General features: G+C 35.0%; 1 protein-coding gene across 2 annotated transcripts in view; it reads left to right on the plus strand.

Moving 5' to 3' along the window:
* Positions 1 to 14078, plus strand: part of ZNRF2 (zinc and ring finger 2) — a 93842-nt gene that overhangs the window by 64759 nt on the left and 15005 nt on the right. Inside the window, exon 3 of one of the 2 annotated variants that reach the window (XM_027539443.1) lies at positions 8297 to 8373. The exons of the other annotated variant lie outside the window; for it this stretch is intronic. Coding sequence (XP_027395244.1) covers positions 8297 to 8373 — 77 coding nt within the window. The remainder of the gene's footprint in view (positions 1 to 8296; positions 8374 to 14078) is intronic. 2 annotated transcript variants of the gene reach the window in all.

A 14078-nucleotide genomic window follows, 5' to 3' on the forward strand; every position in this document is an offset into this window, starting at 1 on the left:
GCAGCACTTTAACAGCATAATCTTTTAGGATTTGAATTAGCTCAACTGGAATTCCATCACTTCTACTAGCTTTGTTTGTAGTAATGCTCCCTAAGGCCCACTTGACTTCACACTCCAGGATATCTGACTCAAGGTGAGGGACCACTCCATTGTGATTATCTGGGTGTGGGTAAACTATAAAAATCTTAACTTTTTTGTATAGTTCTTCTGTGTATTCTTTCTACCTCTTTATATCTTCTGCTTCTGTTAGGTCCTTGCCATTTCTGTCCTTTATTGTGCCTATCTTTGCATGAAATGTTCCCTTGGCATCTCAGTTTTCTTTAGTCTTTCCAATTCTATTATTAATACCTCTATTTCTTTGCATTGTTCACTTAAGAAGGCTTTCTTATCTTCTTTATTGTTGTCTGAAACTGCATTCAGTTTGGTATATCTTCCCATTTCTCCATTCCCTTTCTCTCATATTCTTTTCTCAACTATTTGTAAAACTTCCTCAGACAACCACTTTGCCTTCCTGTATTTCTTTTTCTTAAGGATAGTTTTGGTCACTGCCTCCTGTACAGTATTATGAACTTTCATCCATAGTTCTTCAGGCACTCAGACCTGATCCCTTGAATCTACTTTTCACCTTCACTGTATAATCATAAGGGATTAGGTTTAGGTCATACCTGAATGGCCTAGTGGTTTTCCTTGCTTTCTTCAATTTGAGTCTGAATTTGGCAATAAGGAGCTCATGATCTGAGCCACAGTCAGCTCCTGGTTTTATTTTTGCTGACTGTATGGAGCTTCTCCATCAGTCTAATTTCCATATTGACCATCTGATGTCCATGTTTAGAGCTGTCTCTTGTGTTGTTAGAAGAGGGTGTTTGCTATGACTAGTGCATTTGCTTGGCAAAACTCTGTTAGACTTTGCTTGTCTTCATTTTGTACTTCAAGGCCAAACTTGCCTGTTAACTCCAGGTGTCTTTTGACTTCCTACTTTTGGATTCCAATCCACTATGATGAAAAAGACATCTTCTTTTTTGGTGTTCTAAAAGTTCTTGTAGGTCTTCATAGAACTGTTCTCCTTCACCTTTTTCGGCATTAGTGGTCGGGGCATAGATTTGGATTACTGTGATGTTGAAAAGTTTGTTTTGGAAATGAGCTGAGATCATTCTGTTGTTTTTGAGATTTCACTCAAGTACTGTATTTTGTACTTGTTTTTTTTTTTTTTTTTTACTGTCAGAGCTACTCCATTTCTTCCATACGATTTTTGCCCACAATAGTAGATACAATGGTCATCTGAATTAAATTTGCCCATTCCTGTGCATTTTAGTTCACGGATTCCTGAAGTGTTGATGCTAACTCTTTACATCCCCTGCTTGACCACATCCAATTTACCTTAATTCACGGACCTAACATTCCAGGTTCCTATGCACAGTCACAGAAAGCTCGCCAAAATGATCGCATGGATCACAGTCTTGTGTAATTCAGTAAAACTATGAGCCATACCATGCAGGGCCACCCAGGATGGATGGGTCATGATGGAGAGTTCTGACAAAATGTGGTCCCCTGGAGTAGGGAATGGCAAACCACTTCAGTATTCTTGCCTCAAGAACCCCATAAACAGTACGAAAAGGCAAAAAGATTTGACACTGGAAGATGAGTCCCCCAGGTCAGTAGGTGTCCAATATGTTATTGGGAAAAAGTGGAGAAACACCTCCAGAAAAGAATAAAGAGCCTGGGCCAAAGTGGAAGTGATACTCAGTTTTGGATGTGTCTGGTGGTGAAAGTAAAGTCCACTGCTGTAAAGATCAGTATTTCTTATACATTAATATTTCCGATAATACTTCTAGTGCTTTATTTTAATGCTGGAGTATATTTGCTAGTGTATGAGATATTGAAGAAGTTGTTACTTTTAAAAAATTTGTTCAAATATTCTATGTTTTGGGTGAATACCCTCTTGGATCAAAAGTTACTGAGTATTTTAAAATTCCCATGGTAAGGGCTTTTTCCCTGTAGTTTTGTTACTTGTTTTCTAGTTTTACTATATTGTGATCAGAGGATATTATCTTTACTGTTTCTTTTAGTTTATTAAGATTTTCTTTTTGTTGTTTAATATGCAGTCATTTGGGGGAAGTGTTTTGTATTTGTATTCAGTTTGAAAGGTCTTTTATATCCATCTTTTTCTTACTCTCTTTGTCATGGACTGAAGTGAGTTCAAGTCCTCTGCTGCTAGTATTTCTATTTCTGTCTGTTTTGTCTGTGCTTTTATGCTTTATGAATGCTAGTGCTATGTCTGTTATTCCTAACTAGAAGAACTCTGTGCCATTTCACCTTTTACTGCTATAATGGTCCTTTGTCTCTTTTCACGCTTTTCTCATTATGTCCAACCTTGTCTGATGTTAAGATTGTAATTCTTTTTTTCTTTTAGTTTGTATTTGCCTGGTAAATGTTTTCTTGTCCTGTTACTTTCAACTTTTGTCTTTTTGTTTTGAATATGCTTCATGTATACAGTGCAGGGTTAATTTCAGTCAGGATCTAATCTTTCCTTTTATTGTGTTGGTTTATTTCATTTACATGTATTAATAGGCTAGTTTTAGTTCTGTCATTATAATTTTATATACTTTGTTTTTCTGGCTCTTTAAAAATGTTTCACCAAATGGCCAGTTTTTCTTTGTTTCATATGCTTCTTCTTTTACTTAGGAAGAACCATTTTTCTCTTTTTAGAGAGTACTTTCATAAATATAATTGTGTAAGTATTTTTTAGATACTTTTAGACACTTTATTTCTTTTTATGAGCAATGATGAAATTAAATATATTTCCTTTCTCCTTTCTTACCTCCATATCCCAATTTTAATTATCTCTTTATCTTAATCTTTAAACTAATAAATATATTTATATATTTATTACTTCTGTATTAATTTAATTATATATTAAATACATCTGTTATTTGCCTTATCCACTTCAAATGATACTTTTTTGTACCCAATTATTAGACAATAATTAACTTTTAATTTTTAGGTATATAATTTGTATATCATAATTCCCACATTTGTTTTAATCTTGTAGTTAAGTAGATTCACTTCTCAGTGCCAGTCCTTTTGCTTAAGCTTTTCCAGGCATGTCTTGATTAGTTGAGGTTTATCCTCATATAAATCCTTTGAGAAGTCATGGAAAACAGTTCACTAGACTTCTTGTTTAACATTGCTTATCTGTGTTGTTTTTAAGTAACAGTTTAACTAGATATAAAATCTTTGGGTTATGCTTCCTTTACTTGAGGATATTATAAACATTCTTCCAGCCTTATAGTGTAAAGTGCTACTCTGGAGAAATCTAAGACCAACCCGATTTCACCTCTTTTTTAGAGTTGACATTCTTTTTACCAAGGTGCCTAAAGAATTCCACTTTTTATGACAAAAATACAGTAGAGTATATATTAAATAGCACTGATTTTTCATGATTAGTTCTTTCTAGGATTCAGTATGCCCTTAAGTATATAGACCTAGATCTAGTTTTGTTTCTGTGATGTTTTCTTGAGTTTTATTTTTCACTATAGGTATGTGATGGGATCTCCTTTTTTTGTCTTCCATAGGTAATTATTAAAGCTCTTTTCATTTCCAGTTTATTCTCACTTTTGTCCCCTTGTGGTCCTGTGATATCAGGAACGTCGTTTTTTTCTTGTGCTCCATTTTTTTCTAGTTTCAACTTCATTTTGTGGTAGGTTTTTCCCTCTTTTTCATCTTCACTCCTCAACTGTTATATCTTGACATGTGTTCTAGGACAGTTGTTTCCCTATCTTTCCCTGTTTTTTTTTTTTAATTCATGGTAAATAAGTTGATTTTTTTGAAGCTAGATAAATATTATATGATGTACCGTTCAGCACACATACGTTTACATTATAGCTGGTGGTTCTTCCTTGTCTTCTCTGGATTGGTCGAGTTCCTTCCCTTTCTTCCAAATTAATTCAGAACTTTCACTATAAATCTTTGATTCTTTGTTGGTTACCTAACTTTAATATATATATAGTTAAACATATACTTCTGTTTTATTCTATCAAAATTAGGAGTTTTCTTTGTGCTCATCTACCTAATACATTATTCTTGCTCACTTTCCTGTCTCCTACTCACCTTCCCCTCTATCTCCAATTCTTGGGTATTATGGAATAATTTTGACTTTATATCCTATATTACATATTAAGTTTGCACTGGCAGGATCTTGCTTCTGTTTCAAAAACCCTTTGTTATGTTGCAGTTTCAGTAATTTCCTTAGTCTTTGGTGGATGATATACTTAATGAGCTGTTGGGTTTGCAGGTGTTTCTTGTTTGGTTTCACATATGATTACTATCTTAGCTAAATATAGGATATTTTAATTTTTTCCCCTTTAAGTCTGTAAAATTGTAGTATTCTTTTATTCCCAGTATTACAGATGTGAGGTCTTGCTGGGTCTCATTTTTCTTTCATCTTAATTTGCCTGTTCTTTCCATTTAGAAGCTTACAGATTAATTTCTTTTTTTTGAAGGTTGAAACTTCTCTTTTTGTTCCCAGGATGCATCTATCTAAGTGTTTTTTCACTGTGCTCCCATCTCTAATTGAGACTTTATAAGACTTGTCAGTCTAGAAATGCAGATCTTTAGTCAGCTTGAGGATTATTTTCTTCTAGTATTTCTTTGATTGTTATTTCTTTCTCTGTTCCTTTTTCTCTTCCTGTGATTCCTATAATTTCAATACAAGAGCTCCTGGATTTATCCTCTCTTATGTCTTTGTTAATGATTTTTGTTTTTTATTTACATGATATTTATTCTAGATTACTGACTTAGTTTTCTGCATTGACCTTCCTTTTCCCTTCCTCTGAAGTATTAATCCTTCTAGGAACTTCTCCTTTTAGAGTCACCATCTCCCTTACTTCCATTCATTCGTTCGTTCTGACTTTATGATAAGTGTCTATTTCAGTTTTTTAGCTTGGTTCACCTTCATTCACATTGTTGTGTGTACTTAGTTTATGACTTTTCTCTGTTGTGTAATGTTAGCACACATACAGATCACACTTACTTGTTTCTCAAATAGAAGAGGATAGAAAGCAAGATACTTTCCTCTTGTGAACCTTGTGGTCATAAGCTTGGTGCACAGTAGCCCTTTTTGTTTAAAACTGTGAAAACTGTAGAGTTTTGTTTAGAACTGTTTCCTTGTTCTTGGGTGCAGAGAGAGCTCTAGCCTCAGCCCAGCTCAGTAGCTTCTTTCTGTGAGTAGTACTCTCACCATCAGAGCAGCCTTCTCCCCTTGTTCTAATGGGGTTCGCTCAGGTACTGAAGTTGCCTTGGGCGGCTGAAGGATTGGTAAAATTTGAGCAGAAAGAAATAAACCTCTTTCAGAATCAGTGTGTTTCCCCTCTCCTTAAAACAATTTTTTGAAGAAAGCATTTTACATTTGCCCTTTGTTGATTTTCATGAGGTTTCATTACATGAATTTTCAGATGAATCTAGATTTAGTTTCTCCAGGGTTTTTCTCACAGGGTGTTTTTTTTCTTAAGTAATTTAGTCGCAATATTTAGTCATTTAGTAGCAGAGTGTAAGGGGATCAAGAAAGAACTCTGAGTTGTTAGTATTGCATGACTGTTGTTGTGAGAAATACTGGTTCTCACCTTCCTTTTCGCTCCAGGTACATGTGAGTTTCACACTTTGCTTTATTATCCTGGTGGAATGGACATTTAAAATATCTCTCCTGTGTATACATAGTACTTATAACTCTTTACCCATAATTTTAATCAACTTATTATTTATTGGCAAACTCTTCATATATTAGTGCTCTCTGGTTGATTGGCTAATAGGAACCACTTGAATAAAGAAGTCAGTACACTTAAAAAAAGTCTGAGCTCAGCTGAGTCACCAGACTGCAAACTAAGTGCCCGAGTCACTGAAACTCCAGCCCTCTGACTTTGCGGTGTTTTCTCTCTCCATTGGTTCATTTGTTGCTTGGTGCTTTCTTTAGTCTTCTGAGATCTTCTGTTTTCTTAGCTGTTCAGAAAATATTTTTCAAGCAGTAACTGCAAAACACCATGCTACCTGCTGGAGTAAGCAGAATCTACAAGGTTCCCTTCCTCATGGAATGTATTGTTTCTTGAATACAGAGATTGCAAAGTATTGGCCACCTCTGGCTCAAAGACTCTATTTTTGTTTGTTTGTATCAAAAATGTTGGGCCAATGAAAAATAAAACAAATGAAAGCAAAAAAACCAAGGAACTTCCCTGGCAGTCTAGTGGTTAAGACTCTACCTTCTAATTCCTTCCTCCTCAGGAAGAATTAGAGGAACTCAGGAGGAAGCAGAAGGGAAGGAGCATCACACTCCAGCCTCAGTTAATAAAAGCAGTACATACACATACACACTGTAACACTCATTCTCAAATTCATTCTAACAAAATGATAGATATATTCCTACTTCATAAATCTGATAATAGTTCTGACATAATATGTTTTGTTATATGCCATTTGAGTTGACATTTTTCAGTTTCAATATGATAGTAAATGGAATTTTGTTTAATATTGCCAACATTTAGAGTTAAGCATTTTTACATTAGCTCTTCGATTTTTAATGATCAATATTAAAGAGTGTGTGAGATATAACTATCAAAACTTTCAATTTATTTGAAGAAAACGAAGCTCAAAGAATTTTGTGTGTTGTCCAAAGTTCAGGTCTTCCATTTGCGTTCTCATTAGATCTCCATAATACTCTTAGGAGACCCGTCTAGCAGCCTTCATCATTTCTTTCAATTGGAGATAACAAGCTCAGAGGAAGAGTCCCTCCTCAGTAGTCCTATAGCTAGTATTCAGAACATACCTGTTCTTTGCCAGGTACAATTCTAGACATTTAACAGGTATTTTTAAATTCTTACCATTGCCCTATGAAGTAGGTGCTTTTATCCCCATGATGTACCTAGATCTGTTGCAGTGTTGGAATTTTATTTTATTTAATTCCTATCACTGCCCTGTGAAGTAGGTATTGTTATCCCCATTATTCCTAGATCCATTGCAGAGTTGGGATTTGAATCTAGAACTGTCTATAACATTTTTAAAATTTGCTACATTATATTACTCAGATTGTTTGACTTCTGTTATTGCCATTAAAGACTACTTTATAATTGAATACATTAATATAATTTGAAAGTATACAATCATAAATTAAGTCTGAAAATCAGCTTTTTTGTTTTTTTTAGGACTGATGGTTTTTTCTTTGCATTGATGCAAAGCAAAAATGAACTTGAAACTTTAGTTCAAAGTGTATTTTATTCTGTTTTTATATATTTAGCAGTTTTTTTCTTTTCTGTGTTTTTTTTTTTCCCTTTTTTAATGTGGACAACTCATTTATGTGATCTGAAGAGAAACCAGGGTATTAATGTGGACAACTCATTTAAGTAAACATTTATTTGGAGTTAGCAAATCAGCCATTTGTGATAGGGAGAGAGTAAAGGAAAGTCATCTTAATTTGATACGAAGATTGGGAAGTAATTTGGTAATTTAGAAATTTCTTAGATGACTTGTAAAACTTCTTATAGCTTATTAGGTATGTGGTTTTATAGAATACTTAATCCTGAGCTTTTTCCTAGGCAAGTTAGAAACAAAAATGCCCAAGAAAACTGAATTTATAAGTATTTAATTAGTTATTGTTGTTTTTGTCTATTTCACTTTTTAGAGTATGTAGTTTGGGTTCTGTTTTATTTTGCTTATATTTGCTTGGACAAGGATCCAAATGTCAATTTCCAGAAAATCCCAAGAGTATACATTCTTCCAAGTCATCAGAAGAGTTGCATATTCTGTCTCTTGAAGAATAGTCTTGATTTTAAAGTAAGTTTCTAACAATGCAAATGAAAAGCGACTAGGTGTTCAGTCATTTCTCAGTTATATTTAAAGAAAGCATTGACATTTATGTCAATGGCATGTAGGCAGAGGAAGCCAGCAATTGCTCCTTGAACCAGAAAAATAAATTTCTAAAAAGGATAACAGTTGACCCTGACCACAAATTTTGAGTTTTAGACAGTTTAGTGAAGGTTACTCCCATGTTTTTATTGATATATTAATTTTACACTGAAAATGACTGTTTCCCTTTGTTAAATATAATTTCTAATTCCCTTTAAGGTATTTGAGTACAGTAATAGCTCATGGATCTATAATCTAGAATGTTAATGTTAACATCTTCAAAATCCATTAGATATAACTTTATATCTGAAAGTACTTATTAATAAACCCTGTGAGCCCCAGTTTTTCATTCTTTGAGTAATTGCTTCTTACTAATGTTGTGAATTTTTTTAATTCTTGATTTTTCTAGGGATTATTTCACATTTCAGCTGCTTTTGTTTTCTACTGCTATCATTGAGGGTTCAAGAACAAAAAATAAGTCTTCAGGTAAAATGCCTGATCCATAATAGTGCTTGGCATTGTCTTTTGCTGAAAAGATCATATACCTTTGGATGCTTGATCTGAAAATAAAGTTGTGATGATTATAACTTTTTCGCATGGAGTTTTGTTGGCTGGCTCTAACAAATTTGGTCTTATTTGTTGTTTTTTTTCCCCCTCCCCCAAAGGATTTTGGCTGTGTGCTGTTTTTCATGTTGTCTTGATCTGCAATAACTATATGGATATGTGCTTGTACTTGCTACATATTTTAATTTTGCATATTTGGCTGCTTGAATTTTAAATAATTTCTTTGGGCAATGCAAATTAAGAGCTTGAGGCTATAAGTAAAATAACAATTTACAGAAAATTTTAGTTTATAAATGTATGTTCCTTGTCTACTATATTGAAATACATAGGTTTCATATTTTGCACTGGCCACATTTAAAGTGCTATTTTCAGGTCATATGTGGCTAGTAGCTACTGTTTTGGACAACATAGATAAAAGACTATTTTTGTCATCATAGAAAGTTATATTGGACAGAGCTGGTTTTCTATTCTATAAAGAAAGAAAATAGTAAAGTGTAAGCTCATTTCAGATAACAGTTTTTATGGCAGTTTATTAACTCCAGAAGATAAAGCATATGATCAGTCTTGAGCATGCTTCCTCTAATCTAAATAGGTAGCCATAGTACTTCTAACCTAAAGTTGTCTAACATAGTTTGCTTCTGTATTTATACTCTTAAAGTGAAATTGTTTCTTGTATCAAAATTAATGAAGTTGTAAAAAGGCCAAATAGCCTAAATTTGAATCCTGACCCCAGGACTTACTAGTTTAGTAACTTCTGGTAAATTAATTTATTTGAGCCTCATCTGTAAAATGGAGGTAATTTTAATTACCTAATAGGATTAATAAAAGACTTAAATATGTCTAAAAGCATGTAATAAAGTAGATATTTATAGTACTTTCAAATATAGAATGAAACCAAGACATTTAAAAATTAATTAGGCAATATTGTTTGTATGGAGTTGTCCCCAGCATGGAGTTATAAAAGGTCTCTAGAAATGACTAGGTCTAGAGTATCTGTTAGAAGTTTCTGTTGGCCATGGGATTATTTATGACATTTTATAAAATTGAAACAACTAGGATACCAGAATGGGGAGAAAAAGAAAAATGACCAACTTTGTTTTTGGAGAAGTCCATTAAGTTTTTTTCTGATAATATTTTATATAGTGTTTTTATAACCTAAAAGTTTTATGTAAGATTCTTTAAAGATTCATCTCTATAATACTTTGGATACCCAAAAGGAAACTCAAGGTTGACCAATATTTTGGAGGTTATGTACCTAATAGTGAGAATGGAAATTCATATTATTTGCAACTTTAAGTCAATGTTCTTTCTACTCAACATGGTGTTTCCTTGATAGCAATTGTTTTTCTGAAGCAGTTGTACATTTCAGAACTCTAGGGATGGGGCCCAGGGATATATAATCCTTTTTTTTTTTCTTTCTGTGTTGAGACAGAATACAAACCCAAGTAATTTTGGTGCCCACTTCTTGATAAAAATCATTGCTGTCTTCCCAGTTTAATTCTTCTTTTCCAGTATCAGTATCTCTATCTCTGTATCAGTATCTCTAAATTAATGCACAGACCATGTGAATAAATCAAAGAATTTGACTGAAAAGAAGTACACTGACTCTAGATGTTAGGTTGGACATTGACAACACTTTTGAAAAAGCAACATAAATTTAGTTTCTTGTTCACAATCTTGAGTATCTCTCCCCTGATCAGTGCTGTGGAGAGGGGGATTACACAAGCAAACCATGGTAGTTGAGTCTGTGTTCCCTTCTCTGCTTTTCTCATTTTAATTTTGGTTGGTTAGTCGTCTGCCCTTAAGATATGCTAGTCCTAAAACATTGATTCCTTATTTTTTGAGATGGTTTTTTCATGACTGTTTTCAGTTGACTGGTTAAAGACTTTTAATAATCTTTTCCCAGCTTTCTTAAAGGCACTTCAGTCTCCTGGATTTAGTAGTATTTCTAGGCTCTAGTTAACTCTGCATGTGTCTCATTGCTAAGCTGAAAAATTCTCTTTTAATGAAAATTCTCTTTCAATGAAGTGAAGTCACTGGGTCGTGTCCAACTCTCTGCAACCCTGTGGACTGTAGCCCACCAGGCTTCTCCGTCCATGGGATTCTCCAGGCAAGGAATACTGGAGTGGGTTGCCATATCCTTCTCCAGGGGATCTTCCCAACCCAGGGATTGAACCCAGGTCTCCCTCATTGCAGGCAGACGCTTTAACCTCTGAGACACCAGGGAAGCCCTTTAATGAAAATAGAATGTCATAATGGGGTAGGAGAGGGAATACTGTGGAAAACCTCCAGATGTTGCATAGTGAATTTTCAAAAATAAAAAATGCCTTCAAATATATAAAGACAGATTCTATTGGAAATAAGTCTTTCGAATTTGAAAATTAAGTATTTGTTACTTGAGGCAGTAACTGTGAGGTTTTGCAGTGAGAGTGAACTCAGAGTGACTTATCAAAATGCAGTTGACCAGTGGCTGTAATATGTTAACAGCTTTTAATTTTCTGAGCAGGCATCATTTCATTAGAAGCCATTTACATTGGATATTGGGCTGCTTCTGCATTGAAATTAATGTGTTTGGAATGTTCTTGTATGTACAGGTGTACCTTTCTTAACATAGAGAATACAGTTCTGCATATTTTTTATTACTTGGGCTTAGAGACCTTGTGATTAAAATGACTGATGTTAATATGTCATTCTAGATTAAAGTAAAAAGATTTGTTTAACTTAGTAACTGCAAAGCATATCATCATATTCTTAAAATATATATTATTCTGTTAATGATATGAATATTGGATTTGTCTTTGTTGTACTGTAAATAAATTTTCTTGTAAGCAGGATAGCCAAGGCCTTTCAAGATACTAAACTTTTCCCAACTCAAAGATTTTTAATACCTATTGCAATTAATGAGAGTTGGTAGTCATAGGTCCACATAAAAGTATTGTAAGACATTTATATTTGTGTGAACAGTGAATTTGGAAGCTTGCAGCTAGTGGATTTCTACTTACTTTTATTTGGTGCTGAGAATATGTTACAGAGATTTAGATGGAAAAAATGTGGCAATACAGTTTATTTTTCAAAAGCTGGTCTAGTTTATGTTAATTGAGTTTTTGGTTCATTTATACTTAAATCTAGATGTGTTGTTAATGTATTCTAGAAGGTAGAAAATTTTACACCCTAGTCCATCAAATCTAAGACATACTTTTAAAAAATAAATTGTAAAGTTCTGAAAAAGGTATATCTTAAAATTGATTTATATCACAGTTTAGTGGGAGCATTTTTTACTCAGTGAAATATAAAACCCATGGTGCATTTTATATAATGTCTTAGGCTTAATAAAAATAAATGGTTAATTTTTTGAAGTTAGTTGTGAGACGTAGATTCATTTTATGACATGGTTATCCCTGTGGTGGAAAAAAAAAAATCAAAGTGGTGAGAATATACATTCATTTGGAATTATACAATTGTACAGTGATCTTCTAGTATTTCCTTCAGATCTTTTTCTCTTTGTTTTCATTGCTATCATCTTCATATCAAATGGCAAAACTAAAAAACTTAGTAACAAGTTTGATGTCCTTTTACTCAAGGGAAAACAGTCCATAGACTGGGATCTACAATGCCTAGCAAGCACCTCTTCAGGGAATTTAGGGTAAGAGTGACTTTTATGGGGTCTTAAAAGAGGCACTGCAGAAACAGGACATGATTGGCTAGAAAGATGGGAGTTTCCTTTTAAAACTAGGAGGTCCTGTTTTCTAGGACAAGGTAGGCTGTAGCTAAAGCTGAATTGGACAATTGTGGTTGATGTTGGGTTTCTTGAGAGTGAGGTAATTTCTATGGTGCAGGCTGACTTAACGTATAGGTTTGTGATGTCGTCTGAGCCACTGGCATGACTTTTGTGAGTTTTGATATAGCAGTTAACATTAACTGAGTGCTTTCCATTAAACTGGTTCTCTGTTTGTGGGAAGCTATTCAGAACAATAAAGGAAAAATAGAGATCAAGAGGAGGAGCAAAGAATTGGGGTAGCAGTTGAGGACAGGGTAGTGGTTAGGACTTCCAGGCTCAAGAAGGAAACTTGAGAAGACTCTTGTTCAGTCGCCACGTTATGGGCAACTCTTAGAAACCCCATGAACTGTAGCATACCAGGCTTCTCTGTCCTCTGCTATCTCCCAGAGTTTGCTCACATTCATGTCCATTGAGTCAATGATGCCACCCAACCATCTCATCCTCTGCCGCCCCTTTCTCCTTTTGCCTTCAGTCTTTCCCAGCATCAGGGTCTTTTCCAGTGAGTCAACTCTTCATGTCACGTGGCTGAAGTATTGGAGCTTCAGTGTCAGTCCTTGCAGTGAATATTCAGGACTGATTTCCTTTAGGATTGACTGGTTTGATCTCCTTGAAGTCCAAGGGACTCTCAAGAGTCTTCTCCAGCACCACAGTTCAGAAGCATCAATTCTTCAGTGCTTAGCCTTCTTTATGGTGCAACTGTCATATCTGTGCATGACTACTGGAAAAGCCATAGCTTTGATTATATGGACCTTAGTCAGCAAAGTGATGCCTCTACTCTTTAATACACTGTCTAGTTTTGTCATACCTTTGGGCTTCCCTGATGGCTCAGATGGTAAAGAATCTGCCTGCAATGCAGGAGGCCCGGCTTCGATCCCTGAGTTGGGAAGATTTCCTGGAGAAGGAAATGGCAACCCACTCCAGTATTCTTGCTGGAGAATCCCATGGACAGAGAAGCCTGGCAGGCTACAGTCCATGGGGTTGCAAAAGAGTCAGACAAGACTGAGCAACTAACACTTTCACTTTTCTTCCAGAGAGCAAACGTCTTATATTTTCATGGCTGCAGTCACCATCCACAGTGACTTTAGAGCCCAAGAAAATAAAATCTGTCACTGCTTCTACTTTTTCCCCTTTTATTTGCCTTGAAGTGATGGGAACAGATGCCATGGTTTTAGTTTTTTTAATGTTGAGTTTTAAGCCCGCTTTTTCACTCTTCTCTTTCACCCTCAAGAGGCTCTTTATTTCCTTTTCACTGTCTGCCATTAGAGTGATATCATCTGCATATCTGAGGTTGTTGATATTTCTCCCACAGTCTTGATCCCAGCTTGTGCTTTATCCAGCCTGGCATCTTGTATGATGTACTCTGCATATGTTAAAATAGGCAGGGTGACAGGATACAGCCTTGACATAGTCCTTTTCCAATTTTGAACCAGTGAGTTGTTCCATCACAGTTCTGACTGTTGCTTCTTGACCTACACAGATTTCTCCGGAGACAGGTAAGGTGGACTGGTATTCCCGTCTTTCAGAATTTTGGGCAGTTTTTGTGATCCACACAGTCAAAAGCTTTAGTGTAGTCAATGAAGCAGAAGTAAATGTTTTTCTGGAACTGCTGAATATCTGGAAGTTCCCGGTTCACATACTGCTGAAGCCTAGCTTGAAGGATTTTGAGCATAACCTTGCTTGCGTATGAAATGAGCTAAATTGCCTGGTAGTTTGAACATTCTTCGGCCTTGAATGTAAACTGACACTTTTCCAGCCCTGTAGCCACTGCTGAGTTTTCCAAATTTGCTGACATATTGAATGCAGCACTTTCACAGCATCATCTTTTAGGATTTTAAATAGCTCAACTGGA

The sequence above is a fragment of the Bos indicus x Bos taurus genome, chromosome 4, assembly GCF_003369695.1.
Source record: "Bos indicus x Bos taurus breed Angus x Brahman F1 hybrid chromosome 4, Bos_hybrid_MaternalHap_v2.0, whole genome shotgun sequence".
NCBI lineage: Eukaryota > Metazoa > Chordata > Mammalia > Artiodactyla > Bovidae > Bos > Bos indicus x Bos taurus.